Raw genomic sequence first — 17,903 nt, forward strand, 5'->3', positions numbered from 1 at the left:
GAATAGACCCTCACTATTTAGCGCAGGACTTGCAATCCAAGAGAGAGAAAATTAATTTCTATTGAGAAAGGCCCACAAGAATGATATTTAAGCAATATTAAGTTAACACAGAATGCAGAACAGAACTGGGATATTAAAAGAGAAGTTTGTTTAAATTAGCCACAAAATTATAGTTAATAATGTACTAAACTTAACTTGAAGTAGCAGGTATAAACCTCCCATCAGCATCAGCCCTCAGGTTTCATCATTTCTACATTCTCTACTCTTTGCTTTTTTTTTTTTTGAGATGGAGTTTCCCTCTTGTTACCCAGGCTGAAGTGCAATGGTGCGATCTCGGCTCACTGCAACCTCCGCCTCCTGGGTTCAAGCAATTCTCCTGCCTCAGCCTCCCAAATAGCTAGGACTAGAGGCGTGCATTACCATGCCCAGCTAATTTTTTTGGTATTTTTAGTAAAGATGGGGTTTCACCATGTTGACCAGGATGGTCTCGATCTCTTAACCTTGTGATCCACCTGCCTCGGCCTCCCAAAGTGCTGGGATTATAGGCGTGAGCCACCATGCCCGGCCTCTCCACTTTTGGGGAGGCTCTTTAAGAGACTTGAGTCAGCGTGAGAACTATGAAAGCTGGAAGACTGAAATCAGCATGTGTAAAGCAAGAAATATCACCTGAACCCTGTAGCTACCAACATTTCAAAGACAGGGTAGAAGAAGAGAAGTGTACAAAGTCATAGGAATTGCAGATATGTGAAAGAGAAGAGGGGTTGAGGTAGTTTTTTTTTCCCGCTGCTACAGATTTGGCATTTTAATAGATGACAAAATATGCATACACAGACAAACACACAAATACGATTAAAAAAGAAGAGCAGTTGTATGGTAACAGAGGCATTATAGGTGTAAAACATTCACAATTACTATAGAAGCACACGACAGGAGGAGGTGTGGGTTAGGGTGGGCAAAGGGAATTTTTCAGTCTGGACTTCGAAGAGGCCTGGGTCCTTCATATTCAGTTTGAGAACAATGACAGAATCCAAATCCCTCAAGGATTCTTCAGTCATGATTTTAACTTTATGCCTTAATACTGTCTCCATGGTAGGTAACTTGGAGGACTCAAGACTTGCAATTAGCTTTTAAAAATCAACATCTTTTTATTTTTTTACTATTGGAGATTAAAAATGGAATGCTAGAAAATCTTTTGAGATTCATATAATTTCAAATAATAATTGTATTTCAAAAGATAGTAAACTTTAAAAAAATTAGATTATAACTTCCAGACAGGCTTTAAAAATCTTTTGGAACAGAAAAGAAGTTTAAATTTTTCCTCTCCAAAGATGTTTCTCTATATAAGCCACAGGTGAAAACATTTAAAAAGCTTTGAGAAACAAGGTCTTTGATTTTTGTTTTTCTTTTTATGGTCAGGTGTTATATGGCAACGAGAAGTCTTTCTATCAAGAAAGTTTATCTTTTGTTTTTGAAGAGCTTCCAAATTAAGGGGCTTGAGATAAAGCAAGTTTGAAAATGGTTTCAGAACTGCTGTGTGTTCTAGTATAAAGAACCAATTTATCATGTTATGACTGCACTTTCCTATAACAGAATAGGAGGCTATGTGGCCTTCCTTGCCATAAAAACAGAACATCTGCCAGTATCAAAGGTGCTAACTGGCAGTCTGTTGGCAGGTGTGACTTCTATGCCCTTCTCTTGCCAGAAGGTGTGTATTCTGTAAATAAGAACGATTAACGATAATTTTAGGGAGTTGACAGTATTCGATTACCCCCAAGGATTGTGTTTACCAGTTGCTTTGACATATTTAATAATATTTAGCAAAACTCAGTACTTATTTTTATCTGACTACACAATCAATGAGATTTGGGGTATACTTTAAACCACATGTAACACACCCCAGATTTTGAATCTATTTTACATGTCTTAATAAGACTTGGGATTTTACTGTCTTTTTTCCTAAAAAGATATTAAAATATTTTAATTTACAGTTTATTCCTATTAAAATATTAATTGTATTTTTCCTGGCTTCTACTTCTGCAGAGATTTAAACAAAAGGATTTGGATGTAGAAGTGGGTAAGCGGTTTAATCAAATGCGATTATCAACTCCCAAACTTCTGGACATTTAATAACTCCAGGTACAATTCTTCACTTTTCCCCAAGCACTAACCATTCTGCACTGTAAGCTGATGCTTTCAGTTCAAACGGGTAAATTCCTGCTCTAACCAAGAGGTATTTTTGCAGTCGAATAAAACATAATTTTTGTGAACTGCTGACTTAAAGATTTTTAGTGTCTAAAACTATCCATTCAAATACAAGAAATGTGCCGCTTCCAAGGAAGCTGTGCCAGAGGTTTTCTTTGCAGTGGGTTATTTTAAGTACAAGTCCAACCATGGAAATGATTTTTTTAAATCCTAAGGTTTAAAATACTAGGAAGACACCTCTTTAATTCATAGGATAGCTGGATACCTGTATATTTACACTGAAAGATGACAGACACCAGTATAACTTTTAGTAATAAAAAACATTTAGCTTAAAATTTGATATTTAACTTTTAAAGCTTGAAATTCAAATAGTTGATCAAAGTTGTGTAAAAGTTCTCTGCGATGAAAGAGAAGGGCAAGAAAAAAGGAAGGGAAACTCTTCCACTTATCAGCTATGCGGGCTTGAGCAATTACTTTCAGTTTTCTTATCTGACAAACAGGCATAATAATAATACCTATTTTGTTGGGTTGGTGTGAGGATTAAGAGAGATAACTATTCAAACTGGCTAAGAACAGTTCTTGAAACACAGTAAGCCTCAGTAAATGCTACCTATTATTATTCTGGTATCTATACATTTGTATATTTACTTATGCAATTAACCTAGATATTCAGGTAATTTTCCTAGATCTTCTTTCTCTTTCTTATTTAGCTACATGCATATAAAGGGAGAATGCTATCCAATGTGTGTACACAAATGATATATATCTTCTGCAATAAAAATTCCATTCCTAATGGATACTGTCAGCCTAACATCTAATTTTTCACTGGCTTAGTCTCTGATTTGATTCATGACTACCTAGTTTAGTATGCTACTATAAATCCTTCTCTACACTAAATCTGTTATTTATATCTCTTATTGCCTAAATTTTAGTAACCTTTTATTTTCTGGCGATGTTCTAGAATGTGGGAACCAAAAGGGATGTGACCATAGGTCTAACATCCTTAGCTTTGGGCATTCCTAACTACAAACAGAATTTATAGCTAAACTAATTCTTCATTAATATACTCATATAGTAAGATACAAATGAGAGTTTCCCAGTAAAAGAGTGTGCTTTTGATTATATCTCTACCTCCAACCACCAATTTACAAGAGATACAGAGTAGAGAGGAAGCTGCTTACATACACTATATGGAAGCAACTCTGAAAAATCCAGGCTCTAGGAATTAATACAAAACAAACAATTCAGTATCTTTAACAAATAAACTGCAAAGAAAAGAAAAGAGGAATATAGAAGAAATCTGGAGATTAAGTTTTTTTCAAAGAGGTAAATCTAATCTATATTGTTTAGGGATGCACCACTGGGTAAACAGTAAAAATAAATGTAAATTACAATAAAAAGTTGGATTAGTTGTTATTTGGGGGCAGGGTTGAGGGACATATGGAAAGCATCTGTCCTGACTCCTGATGGGTGGGGCTGAAATGGTGCTGGCTTTGTAACAATCCCTTATAACAATTTACATATGTGGCTCTCTTTATATGCATTACATTTAACAAGAAAATATTTCTTAAAAATCCTTCCAAGACAATGATGCTGACCATGATTTTTTCAATGTGATCTTGCAGCGAATCAATGAGTAAGTCTCCCACGGGCTTCCAGCCATTCCGCACGGACTCTGCCTCTTTCATGTCGGCGTCCAGGTCGTCCATAGCTCCCTGCAGGTCTCTGAGTTTCTCCAAGGCCTTGTCCACTTGCTTCTGCCAATTGCTAGTTACAGCATTTAGATTTTCCCATTTTTCTTTGACTTCAGAAGACTGCTTGCGCATGGCTTTGGCAATTTTTTGGGCTCTCTCCTCAGGAGTCAATTCTGTGATTAAAAAAAAAAAAAAGAAATAGAATAATTTGGATGTCTGATAGCATATTCTTAATAGCCATGTGTGAGTATTACCAATGCTACTGAGGTGTACAGACAAAAACTAAGAAAAAATTACTCCTGGATAAAAATTGGTCAGGGTAAGAAAAAATTTCCCCATACTTCATCCATGAATTCTCTGCCACACCTAATCACACACTCAAAAGGAGAATGAAACAGTTACTGAGATTAATATATTGATCTGGTTTTTTAGTTTTAATATATTTGTAAAGCTTGAAATGTAAGAAGATAACATAAGAAATAAACCAATTTTTCTTTTTCATAAATTTAGTTACACAAAACCCAAAGACACTTTTTCATTTCAGTATTCTCAAGAGAAAGGGCAAGCATAATGAATGACAAATGACTATAAATTATACGCTGAAATGCTCAGAAAATAAGATTATTGTGTTCCTAAAAAATAAATAACTGAAGGCAAATAACATACCTCAGATAGTGATAATTTCTAAGGCTGTTTGGCAGTTTATTTTTAACAAAGGGTATCATCTGCAGCCCACAAACATTTTAGCAGGAAAACAGCAAGATTTCAAGGACCATCCTAAATATGTAATAGAGCAAGGGGGCTTCTATAATGCCTGAAATAGGCTTGAGACAAAAATAGCAGCCATAACACGTGGACAGGCGACAAGACATGGGCAGGGTGAGTCCAGAGGAGAATCAAAGGATATAGACAGAAATCAAAGTCAAGTTCAAAGCCAAGGGTCAGAAATATGAAAAATGGGGAGCTGGTAAGACAATGGCAGAGGAATGTGATAAACACAGAGGGGAAAAGTCTCAAGGCAGCTTAGAAAGGTCTCCAGCACAGCTCCATACTCCTGGGGCCTCTCTATCTTCTACACCTTAAAACACCTCCTTTCCTAGCTAGCTGATTTGATGGTGGTGTCCGACTGTCCACTGAAAATAAACAGGCAGCTCAGAAACATGCAATCAAGGTAAACTGTACATTAATTTGAGACAGAAATCATACTCTTCTCTGTGATAACAACTCATCTTTCAGTACACGTCACGTTAGCAATTTCTACCTCACCTCAAAATGTTCCAAGTCATTTGTAAAATGATCTAAAATTCATCAAACTTCATCCATCATAAATGAACTTCATCATAAAATGCACCGAAGCAAGCTCTCCTAAACTGTAACTTTCATCCTCAGTGTAAATTGGTCTGCCTGATTTTATTTAAATATTATTTAAAAGCCAAGTCAAAGGTGACAAAAACACATAGGTTTATCTTTCTAAATTTCCAAAAATTCTAGGCATTGATATTTAGCAACCACAGAACTATGACTTGAACTGCTTAAGTGGTGGGAGTCTACAGAGAAATTTCAAAAATCTCTTGGCAGCTAAATTGAGGAGAAGAAGAGAAAACACTGCAATCGGTAGTTAGGCTGAATATGCTAGTACAAGATAAATAAAGAAAATAAGTAAATTAGAGTCAAGGCATGGTGGCTTACGTCTGTAATCCCAGAATTTTGGGAGGCTGAGGTGTGTGGATCACCTGAGGTCAGGCGTTCAAGACTAGCCTGACCAATCTGGAGAAACCCTTACTCTACTAAAAATACAAAATTAACCGGGCGTGGTGGTGCATGCTTGTAATCCCAGCTACTAGGGAGGCTGAGACAGGAGAATCGCTTGAACCCAGGAGGCGGAGGTTGAAGTGAGCCAAGATCACACCACTGCACTTCAGCCTGGGCAACAAGAGTGAAACTCCATCAGAAAAAAAAGAAAAGAAAAGAAAAAGATATCTATAAAATGATAAATATATAATATATTTTATATATTTTACATAAATATAAAATGCTATGTCAAGACAAAAAAATCATTCTTAGTCTCATGAGAGGTGGTAACTTTTATGATTAAACACCTGTGTCTGTTAATAAGTTACTTGGGCTCTTTCAAAGATATATCAAGCATCTACTACTGTAAAAAAAAAAAAAAAAAGAAATACCTGACTCATTTCAGAACGGACAACTTAATTATGACGATTTTCCTCAGATAAAGTAAAAACTCATTTTGTCAGACATTAAATAACCTGGCATGGGGAGCCCCATGGCTTCTTTGTCTTGCATCAAAACATTGTCTACTGCCTCTGACGTTTTTGTCTTTCCTTAATGCAAAAATCTATTTATTGAGCAGTTCTTGTGTGGTATTTATTACATAATCCCCACTCAAGCAGCTACTCAGAAGAAAAGAAAACCTCTATGTTCAATTCACCATCTGTCTGCCAGAAAGGAGACATATTAACTAATCACTTTTGAGTCAAAATAAGAGTTTCCCAGTGCAACAACAATCCCAGCTGAATGCATACTGTTAAGGCAAGCACAGAGCAAAGTAAAAAAACAAAGCAAAAACTTTCCAGAAGTCTGTGAAACACATAAGAAGACGCAACATGTGAAATATGAAGGTATGACTATTTGGGGTAAAATAAATAAACAAATAAATAAATTCAAACATCAAAAAGGCAGAAAAAATGTTTTTTTTTTTTAAAGGCAAATGATTGCATTCTTTTTTTTTTTTTTTTTTTTAAAAAAAAAAAAAAGCCCTCTCATTTGAAAATCAAAGGACAAATGTTACTTCAAATTTTCTGAATAGGTATTCTGTGGTAAATGCTAAAGTAGAGAATCCTCTCCACCAGTGAGGAACACTGGTGTCATATTAGAAACCCCGACATTGATGGATTGAGTGAGTTTTTAAAGCTGGTGATCCAGAGCCCCTCCCCCAAAAGGCATGATTTCCCTGGTCAATGTCAGGTCTGGCATGAGAGAGGTCAAATCTCCCCAGGTGGTTCTAATAGGTGGTCAGGATGGAATGCAGCTAGCCTGTTGGCATATAAATTGATTTCTCCAGACCATGTAGCTGAAGCTCACGGGACATTTCTACTCCATTGGGTTCTGGTGTCAGTCCCACGCGAAGCACAGCCTCTAAATACTGGAGGCCAGAGAGCAAAAGAAGCTCAGTGATAAGAGGGTCATTTAATTTGCATTGGAAAGGTGGTAAGAGAGGCTAACGCTAGAAAAACTGGAGGAAAGAGCAGGAGAAAACCAAATAAATTTGCTAGCAATTCTGAGACCGGAACACCTTTATTTCTCTGTGTCACTTTCCTACTCTCTAAAGTGTGTGTGTGTGTGTGTGTGTGTGTGTGTGTGTGTGCATGCACGTGTGTGTGCATGTGTGTGTGTGCGTGCACGTGTGTGTGTGCGTGCACGTGTGTGCGTGGGTGTGTGTGTGCACACGCCTGCACAGGCACCCTGTCACTCTCCATTCTCCTCCCCTCAGGTCCTCCCATTGAACTGGCCAAAATCCGAGGGTGGAATTGTATTTTAATTTTTGTTACATACATATACACTCAACTACTCAGAAGAAAAAATATTACTTTTATATATAATGTACATAAATAAAATTGTATATATATTATATATAATTGTTTATATATCTATGTATATTTAAAGATTATATATATACAAACCATTTTTTTTTAAGTCAGGCTCTTGCTTTGTTGCCCAGGCTGGAGTGCAGTAGCATGACCATGGCTCACAGCATCAAACCCCTGGGCTCAAGCAATCCTCCCATCCTAGCTTTCTGAGTAGCTGGAACCACAGTTATGTGCTACAGTGACCAGCTAATTTTTTTGCTTTTTGTTTTTTGTTTTAGAGATGAGGTCTCACTATGTTGTCCAGGCTAGTCTCAAACTTCTGGCCTCATGTGATCCTCCTACCTCCGTTTCCCAGAGGGCTAAGATTACAGGCTTAAGCCACTGCACCTGGCCTATTACTTATATTTTTGTATGTATTTACATTATATATTTATATATTATAGATTATAAATATTATACTTATTTTATATTTATATTTTATAATTTTAACATGCCAATTTCTTTATTGTCTTACAAAGATATTTAAGGCAGCACAGATAATTATCTTTTAGAAAGAAGAAACAGGAAGAAGACAAAGGAAGAGAGGAAAAAGGAAAGAAATCCTGAGGTTTTCTGTCATCCAATCAGCTTAACTTCTTCAAATATGCAAAGCAGTAGCACAGCATTGATGCCATGCTCTCCTTTATATGAGGAAAAAGACTACAATATACTTTACTGCAATGCAGGTGGGAAACCAAAGCTGGACCAGGAACAGGGACTAGAATTTGGAATCAGCCCTGCTCCCATTTTGCCCATTGCCCTTAGGCCAGTTACTTGACCTGCCCAGCCCAGTTTTATCAAGTGCAAACCTTATTTTCTCATGCTAGAAAAATATTTTACGTCAAGAGTCTATTTCACCTCAGTTTAATTATGTAAGAAGGCTGAGCCTATGCCTATCTCAAAGAAATCTTAATAGTAGAGGAAAAGAAACCCTTCCTTTGGGTGCTTATGCAAAGCTATTTTTTAAACTTTAAAAAGGTAACTATGTTTCTTCCATGAAATAATGGTAGAAATTATCAGTGCTAGCCCAGTGTTATTTTTAATAAAGGTTTCCCAAATGTATTTTCTTTCTCAATTAGGATATCAACACTTATCTCCATTGTGGCTTTTCTACTCTTAAGTTTTAAAGGCCAATGTCATGAATGTTTTCTTTATTTCCATATCGATTTTACAGTAGCCAGTCTAGAGATTGGTATGTCCTCAGTATATAATTACTTAATTGAGCTGGACTGAATAGAATTTTTAGTCCTCCTTTTTATTGAGAATATTCAACTTTACACTTTTAAGTGAACATGTTTTCACTTCATTTTCCTTCTTCCTTCTCACATCTGTGTAAAGCACTTATAAAAAAAATCACTGTGAAATAGAAGGATCAACCTTACTAAGTCCTTTCAAGTATGTAATTCTAAATACCTTATTTATACTATTTGCTTTTTTGCATGTATCTATGATCTTACTGTTTTATTCTACCAAAAGATGAAAAGGAAATATTAAATAAAATAATTTACAACTAGCATTTTTACTGCAGTTTAGTTGCATAGCATAAATGCTGTGCTACTGATTTGGATATCTGAATCTTTTCTTGGCAGAAGAAAAGATCAGAAGATTGTATGCTAGTTCCAATACTAACAAGTTACATAATCCTAGATATATGCCTTATCTCTTTCAACCTCAGTTAGTATATAGAAAGCTACAGGCACATGTGTGGCACATAGTCGGCTCTTGAGAAAGGTTACTCTTTTAATTCCTTTTGACTATTTTATAAGTAACTCTGGGAGGCTTAAATATCTGTAGAGATTTTCACATTAGCAAACCAGGTTGATTAGCCAACAAGAACTCAAGGGAAAAGACTTGACTTGCTCTCTCTCATTATCTCTTTTTCTTTACCCACCTATTTCTCTCGCTTTCTTCCTCATGACCAAAAGATGTTTCTGATTAAAATACTGGGAAGTACATTCTTTTCAAATTTTCTGATGAAATGATTAGGATCCATTTAATAGTCCTGAACTGTTCAATCAGTGTTTGAGAAGACCCTGACCATTTCCTACTCTGTACAATAACTGATGACAACTGATCATTATGAGATTACAAGTACATCATCAAGTGCCGTGGCTGATTAGTGCTTCTAATTAAGTCCATCTAATAAATTATAAGGATGATAATAATGAGAGGCTATTCAGAGCAGATTCACCTGTTAATGTGCAGCCTAAATCTTTCAATACGGATATGATAAAGATGGCATGGATTCATCCATCCTGCCAGTGGACTTCTCAAATTCTTTTTTGTTTAAATAAACGAGGACATAGATATATTTAGGGAACACCAAGACCTCAAAAGTCAATAGATTTAGGGACTGCCTTCCGCAAATATTCAGTGCAAGGTATTAAGAGAGGGGACACAAACGGAGAGGAACTCAGAAGACACAACACACTGTGGAAGGAGCTACATGGCACCACTGACCTGAAGCCAACAGAGGCAGAACTGGAGTCTAAATACACTCAAGGTTTTCTCTTCCTGTGAAGTGGGTCAAAGTAAATAAGCCCAGCGTTGAGTGGAGGAGGAAGCAGGGGCCAACCACTAGACAGATGCAACTTCAAGGAAGGAAGCAGGAATAGCAAAGAGACCCTGGAACAGACAAGCCAGGGCCTCGCCAAGTAACCTGAGATCTTTCAATTTTCTTTATTCAGGAATAATCCCTGAATTTCCTCCAAGTAGTGACAGTTTTGCAATTTATTCAAGTTAATTCATTTGGGCTGGAAATCAATAGATAAATCCTTGGGGGCAGGCAGGTAGCACTGAAAGGAAAGGAAAAGCTGAAAATGTTTCAGGAGAAAAAAAATCTCTGTTTTGCCCACCTTTGTATCCCCAGTGTCTAGACATCCCCTTGCAAAGAGTAGGCAATCAAAATGTACTTGTTAAATGTATAAATCGATCTCTGTATAATATCTTGAACTAGAAAAAGAAAATAAAAAATAAAATTCTCCCCTTTCTCCTTTAAGAATCAAAGGACCAAGTTTTAGATCCAAAGTCTTTTATTTCTTGCCACATGACGGCTCAATCTCTCCCCAGGCTTCTTCCCAGCTAAACACAGCCCCTAGTGATTGAACAAGCTACAGAGGAGGTTGGAACATTCTATCCATGTTTTGCCATTCTTATAAGTTAAGTATGGCTTATGTTTATGTAGTGCCAAAATAAGTGATGAGTCTAACTGAAGAGGAGAATTTATGCCTTTGCTAGGATTACACTTCCTAAAAACCAGAAAAACCTGTAATTCATTCTTCGAAGATTCCAGCTTTTTACTAAGAACAACAATCACAAAAAATAAGTACCTTATACCACATTAAAAGAGCTTAGTATCTTCCTGTCCTTTATGTTTAAATCAGAAAGTAATGTCCCAGATGCTGATCACAATAAAATACACACATGTAAATTATTGCCATCTTTTTATGAGGCAAATGTGATTTATGAATGGCTGTAACACTGATTAGAGAACATAACAGATGGTAAACAATTAATTGAAAATGGTATGTCCATCAAACAGACCTTTCTCACATAATTGTTCATGAAGACTGTTGTTTACTTCAATGAGATTTTATTACTATGGTAGGAGTTAGCATGAAAAAAAGAATTCCAAATTTTTACCCAATTGATGGGCTTACTCACCTGGCTCATTATATTTTAGAAAAGTTGAAGACTAGATGGATTATATTTATACAGATATTATAAAACTTTTATTTGTGAAAAATCACATTACTGCTCTGTAGTTAAGAACACAGGAAAAATCACATTACTGCTCTGTAGTTAAGTAACATTATGTTTTTCTATGCTTTTTCATGCATTACAACCTTACTAATCTAATTTGGACTTGAGAAGCTAATGAAATTATTGTCGTGGTCTAAAGGCATGAAAACAATTACTTATATTTCAAGTTTTTATATGAAAAATAAAAAGACAAAGTCTAAGATTGCCTAGAAACCTTCTTCCTTGCTGTCAGGAAATCAGTGAACTGTTTATGATTCCATTATGTAACGTAGCATTTCAGTGAAGAAAGACCAACAGCAAAGAGTCATAAACATATTCAATTACTATGTGAATCATTTTAAAATCAAAGAATATGGAAAATAAAATTTTGTTTCTATTGAGTATCTTGAAATATGAATGATTATTGAGGTAGTTTAAGATAGTATACTATGGCAGTTAAGAGCATCAGGTTTTGTGACATAAGCCTTTGTTCATATTTTGGCTCTGTCACACAGAAGACAGTATGCCTCTAAGCCTCTCAAACTCTGTTTCCTCGTCTGTCAAATGGATGGTAAGTATTCACCTCAGGAGTTATTATGAGAATGCAATTAAACAAGGCAGGTAAGTTTCCTGGCACAGTGTATGGCACATGGTGAGCGCCTGTGAAATGCTGGCTTGTTGGGAATGTCTGCATTTACTAACATTTTTCACTTACCCCTTCCTTTATGGGAATGGATACTTCCTCCATTTAGAATGATATTGTGGAGAGGGTCTGCCCAATCCTAAAAGACCCTGAGTCCCATGTTATTCAAACCGAGTCATCCAGAGCCCTCTCCTGGAATGTTCTGGATCTAAAGAAGGGTGAGTCCTTCCTGGTATGAAGTTGTGAGCTATACGGTCATATGGAAGCTAAGAAAATGAAAACCTATACGGAAAAGCAGAGAGGAAGACATGGAGAAAAGCCTTCTGGGTGGCATTCCAGTCCCTGTGGTCAGCTACATCTCTACTGTGGCTTGGTTATGGAAGCCGAAGCCTTCCCCCTCACGCCTACACTTACGGGAGCTCTAGGTCTGTCATTTACAGTGAATGAGCTTCCAATTAATAAAGCTGTTACGAGGAAAACAAAAGCCCTGGGAGAAAACACCCATTAGTTTTACTAGCCCAATGACTTGTATTAACTAGTGTGTAATTTGTCCTCATTTTACTACATACAAGAAAATAATCTTGTAACCTTAAATTATAGGGAGAATTAATATAAAAGTAACTTCTACTAAACTATATAATAATTTCAAAACTTCACTCATTTACTGACCATGTAATTTTATTTGTGTAAGTTTTCTAATGCTGGCATAAAGTAGACTGACAATCGACCGAATATGTCACTTGTTACTTCTTTGTTATATCATAAAACATACGAGATTTCACAGAGAAAAAAATACTCTTAATACTTGGCTTTCTATAATATCAGGAAAAATTTAAAAAAATAAACAGTATACCTTGAGTTAAAATATTAAATACTACTAAATATACATAGCCATCTGTCAAAGGACCAAAGAGGAAAACATTAATCCACACACATTTTCATCTGAAAAATTATTATTAATCCTTCATCACATATACATTCATACACAACTATATAAAGTCGTATATGCGTATACACACATACACAACTATACCCACTACACTCAACTATACATTTACAAATACGCTAAAGTAATAGCTGGGTTTTTCAATGATTATTAAGAAAATATTTAAATTAAGCAAAATGACTGCACCAGGCTGAGACAGAAATGATATTCAGGCAACTTAAATAAAATCGTAGTTGTAGTCACAGTAGTGCTTTGACTGGAATACTTTTTAAAGATGATTCCTGAGGAAACTGATAAACAAAATAACGCAATCTTTTCTGTTAGCCTGAAAAAATCAAAAGCAGAGTATAGGCGTTTTCTCCACACATATGTATACAATGAATTGTGTAATATTCTAAACAAATTTAGAGGTGAAATATCCTATCAAATTGTTAGCAGCTTTATTTAGTGATTGATACCTTAGCTTTAAATCATTTAATATGTTTGGTGGGGGGTGCTCGTGCATGCCCATGCCTGCCTGCTTGCTCTGTATGTGGTGCGGAGACCGACAGAAGGCTCCAACTCCCCTGTGCAGATCTGACTTTTAAACTGAACTGAAGGTAATGAATAGGTGGGAAGGCACAGGTATTCCCTAGTTCCCTCTGGAGGTTGGGGATAGGGTGGGTGAAGACTGTTGTCTTGCACAGCTTCCTTGTGCAGCGGTGTGGTTCACACAGGAATTCTGATCTGGGACTAAGAACAGCCAGGGGAGATTAGCAGCACAAGGAGAGACCAGAAAACATGGATGCAAGGTTAAGAAGCTCTAGACACTTAGAGTCAAGGAGGAGCTAGGAGGTTAGGGGCCAGACAGCCATTAGTGAACACAGATAGAGGAGATAAAATTGAAGGGATGAGTCAAAAGCCAGCCAAAATCCAAAAGTTACGGGAGTCACTGTCAGAGACGTTTAGGGCTCTAGTCTTGCATCGGCCTTTCATTAGCTGGATGACTTTGGTCAGCACCATAATATCTTCTTGGCCTTTGTGTTTTTATTAAAAAAAAATCATACTGTATGATCAGCTCAATTCATTGAGAAAGACAAGAGAATGAGTATGAAAGTGACTTGAAAAGCACCAAGGACAATGCAAAGGATGAGAAATTGATTGTTGTACTGTGATACTTTCTAACACACACAAACTAGGGATTAAAATCAAATGAAAAACAGTTCAATTGCATTAAAAGGAGAAAGTATACATTGACATGATACAAATTAAGTGAAATTAAGTATTTCCATATTGTTCAAACAAGAAACAGGGACTACTGACAAAGCTGTGAACTCTGTAATATTTCTACAATTCAGATAATTTTAGTTCAGTTAAAAATCATATTTACTATTAAGTAATCATATTTACTATTAAGTAAATATGATTTTTAACTGAATAAGCAGAAATGTGAGTAGCTGAGTTTTCTAAATAGCTACCCATTTAGCCCTATTTTTTCATGGTTACCATTTTGGAATAAAATGTACTAAAATATAACATAAATTCCTAAGCCTTCTCCTAACTGATTTATATTCTGCCTTCAGAAATACACACACCATAATTCATAGCTTCAGTTTTCTTTTACTGTTGAAAGTCCCAAAGACTACCTGGTTTTGTTTTATGCTAGGATTCTCGCATACCTCTTTATCATTTCTTTCTCCTCATTGCTGTCAGACTGCTGGAGTCATTTCTCACCACTAATCTTTGTCCCTGTCCTATCACTTCATTTTGCTACTTACCCATCATGCACCAGACATCAAGTTCATATAGTCACACCAATGTCTACAGTAGGAGTTAATACGTCTGAGAGGTACCTGAGTGGCTTTCCCACGATCTAAGAACAGGATCTGCATTATGTTTTCCATAGAGTCTCTATCTTGGCTGCTCAGATCAGTTTATTACACTCTTTCAGATTCTCCTTCAAGGAGGGTAGTCACTAAAAAAAGAGGGAAGTGCTGAGCTTCAGGCACAGACATTGGAAAACACATCAAGAGAGACAACAGGGTGCCAGGGAATCATGGCAGAGAGCTTGGGAAGGGAAAGTGGCCAGGAAGACACAAAGCCCCAGCAGAGCCGGCAGGAAGAGCAGCAGCTGCATGGATGAATGAGGCAAGTGTTGGAAATCAGGTCAGAGAACCTACAGGCGGAAAACAGGGACGGGCAATGGGGTAAAGGCAAGGAAGATCACTACCTGCAGAACATCGTGAGGAGCCTGGCTTCCAACGAACCTCAAGAGGGGAGTGAAGAGAGGCACGAAGTGGGGCTGGATGAAAAAGCTGAGGCCAAATCACTGTGCAGCTTTCGGAGCCAGGCGGAGGAGCTCAGACCCCATGGCACGCACTATGGACAGTTTTTACCCCAGGAAACCTCATGCCAGGTTTGTGCTTTAGGTTTATCATTTTAGTATTTATGTTAATGGAGAAATGTCAATTAAGAATGTATTGAAATAGGCCTAGCAAAAGATTGGTATGGAAGGACTTAATGTGGTATGGTCAACAGTGATATTTAAATATTTTAAAATACACACAATGCTATAATTGCTAATAGAAAAAAAATTTTAAAGGAGCTGGAAGAAAAAAAGGCATTGGAGATAAAAATCATAGAGAAAAGTATTTTCTAGAATGGTTAAAGAGGTGACTCCATCTTGGTATGTCCTTATAGCATGATACACATCACATACTCACAAAATGCTTAATAGAATTGGAAAAAAATCGCTTGATTTCTCCCTGATCTAACCTCTCCAACATTGAGTATTTCAGCATCAAACAGGATAACTAATCTTCAAATGCCCGCTATCTCTAATAGCAGCTGTACATAAGCCATGGTAAACAACAAAAATATAAAAGCTACTATGGATAGTTTTCTTTCATTTATTTTTAACAACAGGTAAAACCAGCCAGTGTTATAGAAAATAATATCAGGAAAGGAGGCAGTATGAAAATTGCTAATCATAAACAAAAAAAATACCCCATAAAGCTAAACTGACATGACTTTTTTTCCTGACCACCAAATGTAGTATTTAAAAAATGGGGCTTAAAACATCTGAATGTCACAGCAAAATAAGGATTCAAAAGCCAATGTCCTTTTAACTCTTACATGACTGACCACTGAGAAGAGTCTAGAATAATGTGGAATTTTACTGATGTAACATTTTTTTACTGCTATAAAGTCACTTTTTATCAACTTTGCAAAGTACTAGGGAAGCAAGGAGACAAGAAAAGCCAACTGAAGGCAGATCTCAAATTGATAAGATGAGACAAGGAACTTCTCATTTTTTCCCCAACCTTTAAAAAAAAACTGTACTAGCACCTTCTTTCTTATTGTATGAAGTCACAATGTTCTGCCTGACTGTCCAGGTCCTTGGTAGTCTGAACCCTTCAGCACAAACAAGCATTTCATCCCTATCTCCCGTCCGGGCACAAGACTGGCAGCCAGGCCAGGATGTCTACTGACTCGCCAATATACAGCTGCTCTCTCCTTATGGTTGAGCTGTTCTGCTAAGGATCGTGTCTCCCAGCAAGGCCATCCCTCTTTCCTGAACTTAATCACTTCCTACGTGTCCATACCCCTAAGACTAGCTCAGGAATCAACCTCTCCACTCTGACCCTCAGAGTCCTTCTCTCCTGGAATGCCCACATCACTTAGAATACTCAGGACACGACTGAGTGCCTGAGTATAGAAACTTTTACATTGCCTCCTTTCTTACCCTCTGCGCTAGTTTTGATGTCCCACTACATTGAAGCCTTCTCAGGAACATGTCCCATACTTCTTTATCCATCTTGAACAGTGCTCAGCTCACATATATGTTCATTCAAAAATTAAGTAATGAGCACCTACCATGTGCCAGATAGTATTCTAAATATTACAAAATACAGCAGTGAAAAAAAAATCAACCCCCTGTCTTCATGGACCTTACATCTACAGAAAGGGACAATAATAAGAGACCAGATGGGAAATGTAACATGGCATAGAGTCTGTGAGCCATTATAAGAATCTGACTTCTCTGAGTTATATGATATGACTAATATATTCAAATAGTCCTCTGGCTATTGTGTTGGAAATCTCAAATAAGGGAGCAAAGGCAGAGGAGGGAGATGAGTTAAAGGAACCTGCAGTCATTTGAGTAAGAGATGGTCTTACTCAAATGTACTAGGGACCATTTGAGATGGCTGAGACCAGGAGAGGATAGTAGACATGGTGATAAAGGATCATACTCTAGGTACATTTTTAACATACTGGTGACAAGACTTGCTGACAGAATGGATTTGAGTGACAAAAGGAAAAATGAGCCAATAGTGGCCCAGTGGATTTTAGCCTGAGCAACCCAGAGGCTGGAGGGGAATGAGGTAAGATGCAAAGACTGCAGGAAGAATGGACTCAGGGTGGTGAGAGAGGGCAGGGGTTTCTTGACAGATATAGGAGAGGAATTCCATAAATGTTGAGCGTTTTGTTGAGGTTTATTTTCATTTCGTCTTAAAAACCAATAATCCAATCACTCTACTGCTGATAATATCAGTTTCTCCCATCTACAATTATTCTTTATAGACTCAAGGTTGTGAGGAAAAGCAAGTACTGATGAGTTCAAAGAATTCTCTACAGTTTGGGCTTACTTTCTTTTTTTAAATTTTGGTGGATATATAATGTGTATATATTTATGGGGTACATGAGACATCTGGGCTCATTTTCCTTGTTTTTAAATATGGTGGTGATGGCAGGGGGAAGGGTGAAAAAGGAATCATCGTTAACCACCTAGCTCATAAAAATGTTATTGTAATAGATTGTATGTAAGTCACAATAATAACTAAACTAATTTCTTTATACCACTTATTTACCCAGGCAGTCATCTATTTATTCTTCATCAAACTTTTATTGACTGCCTGATACATACAGGCACTGCATAGGTTGTAAAATGATCAAAACTGGATTCCTCAACTTGGGGCAAGTAAGGAAATTTTAACATCTGAAAATCAAAACAAACATGTTAGATATCCAACAGGACTGGGCTGAGACCT

At 36.9% G+C, this 17,903-nt stretch overlaps 1 protein-coding gene across 15 annotated transcripts in view; it reads right to left on the minus strand.

Moving 5' to 3' along the window:
• The window catches only part of UTRN (utrophin), a 589,012-nt gene that overhangs the window by 102,329 nt on the left and 468,780 nt on the right, over positions 1–17,903 (minus strand). For all 15 annotated transcript variants that reach the window (XM_074397323.1, XM_074397322.1, XM_074397326.1 and 12 more), the window contains one exon: positions 3,801–4,069. In XM_074397323.1, the coding sequence (XP_074253424.1) occupies positions 3,801–4,069 (269 nt within the window). The remainder of the gene's footprint in view (positions 1–3,800; positions 4,070–17,903) is intronic.

The sequence above is a fragment of the Saimiri boliviensis genome, chromosome 4 (assembly GCF_048565385.1).
Source record: "Saimiri boliviensis isolate mSaiBol1 chromosome 4, mSaiBol1.pri, whole genome shotgun sequence".
NCBI classification, from domain to species: Eukaryota; Metazoa; Chordata; class Mammalia; order Primates; family Cebidae; genus Saimiri; species Saimiri boliviensis.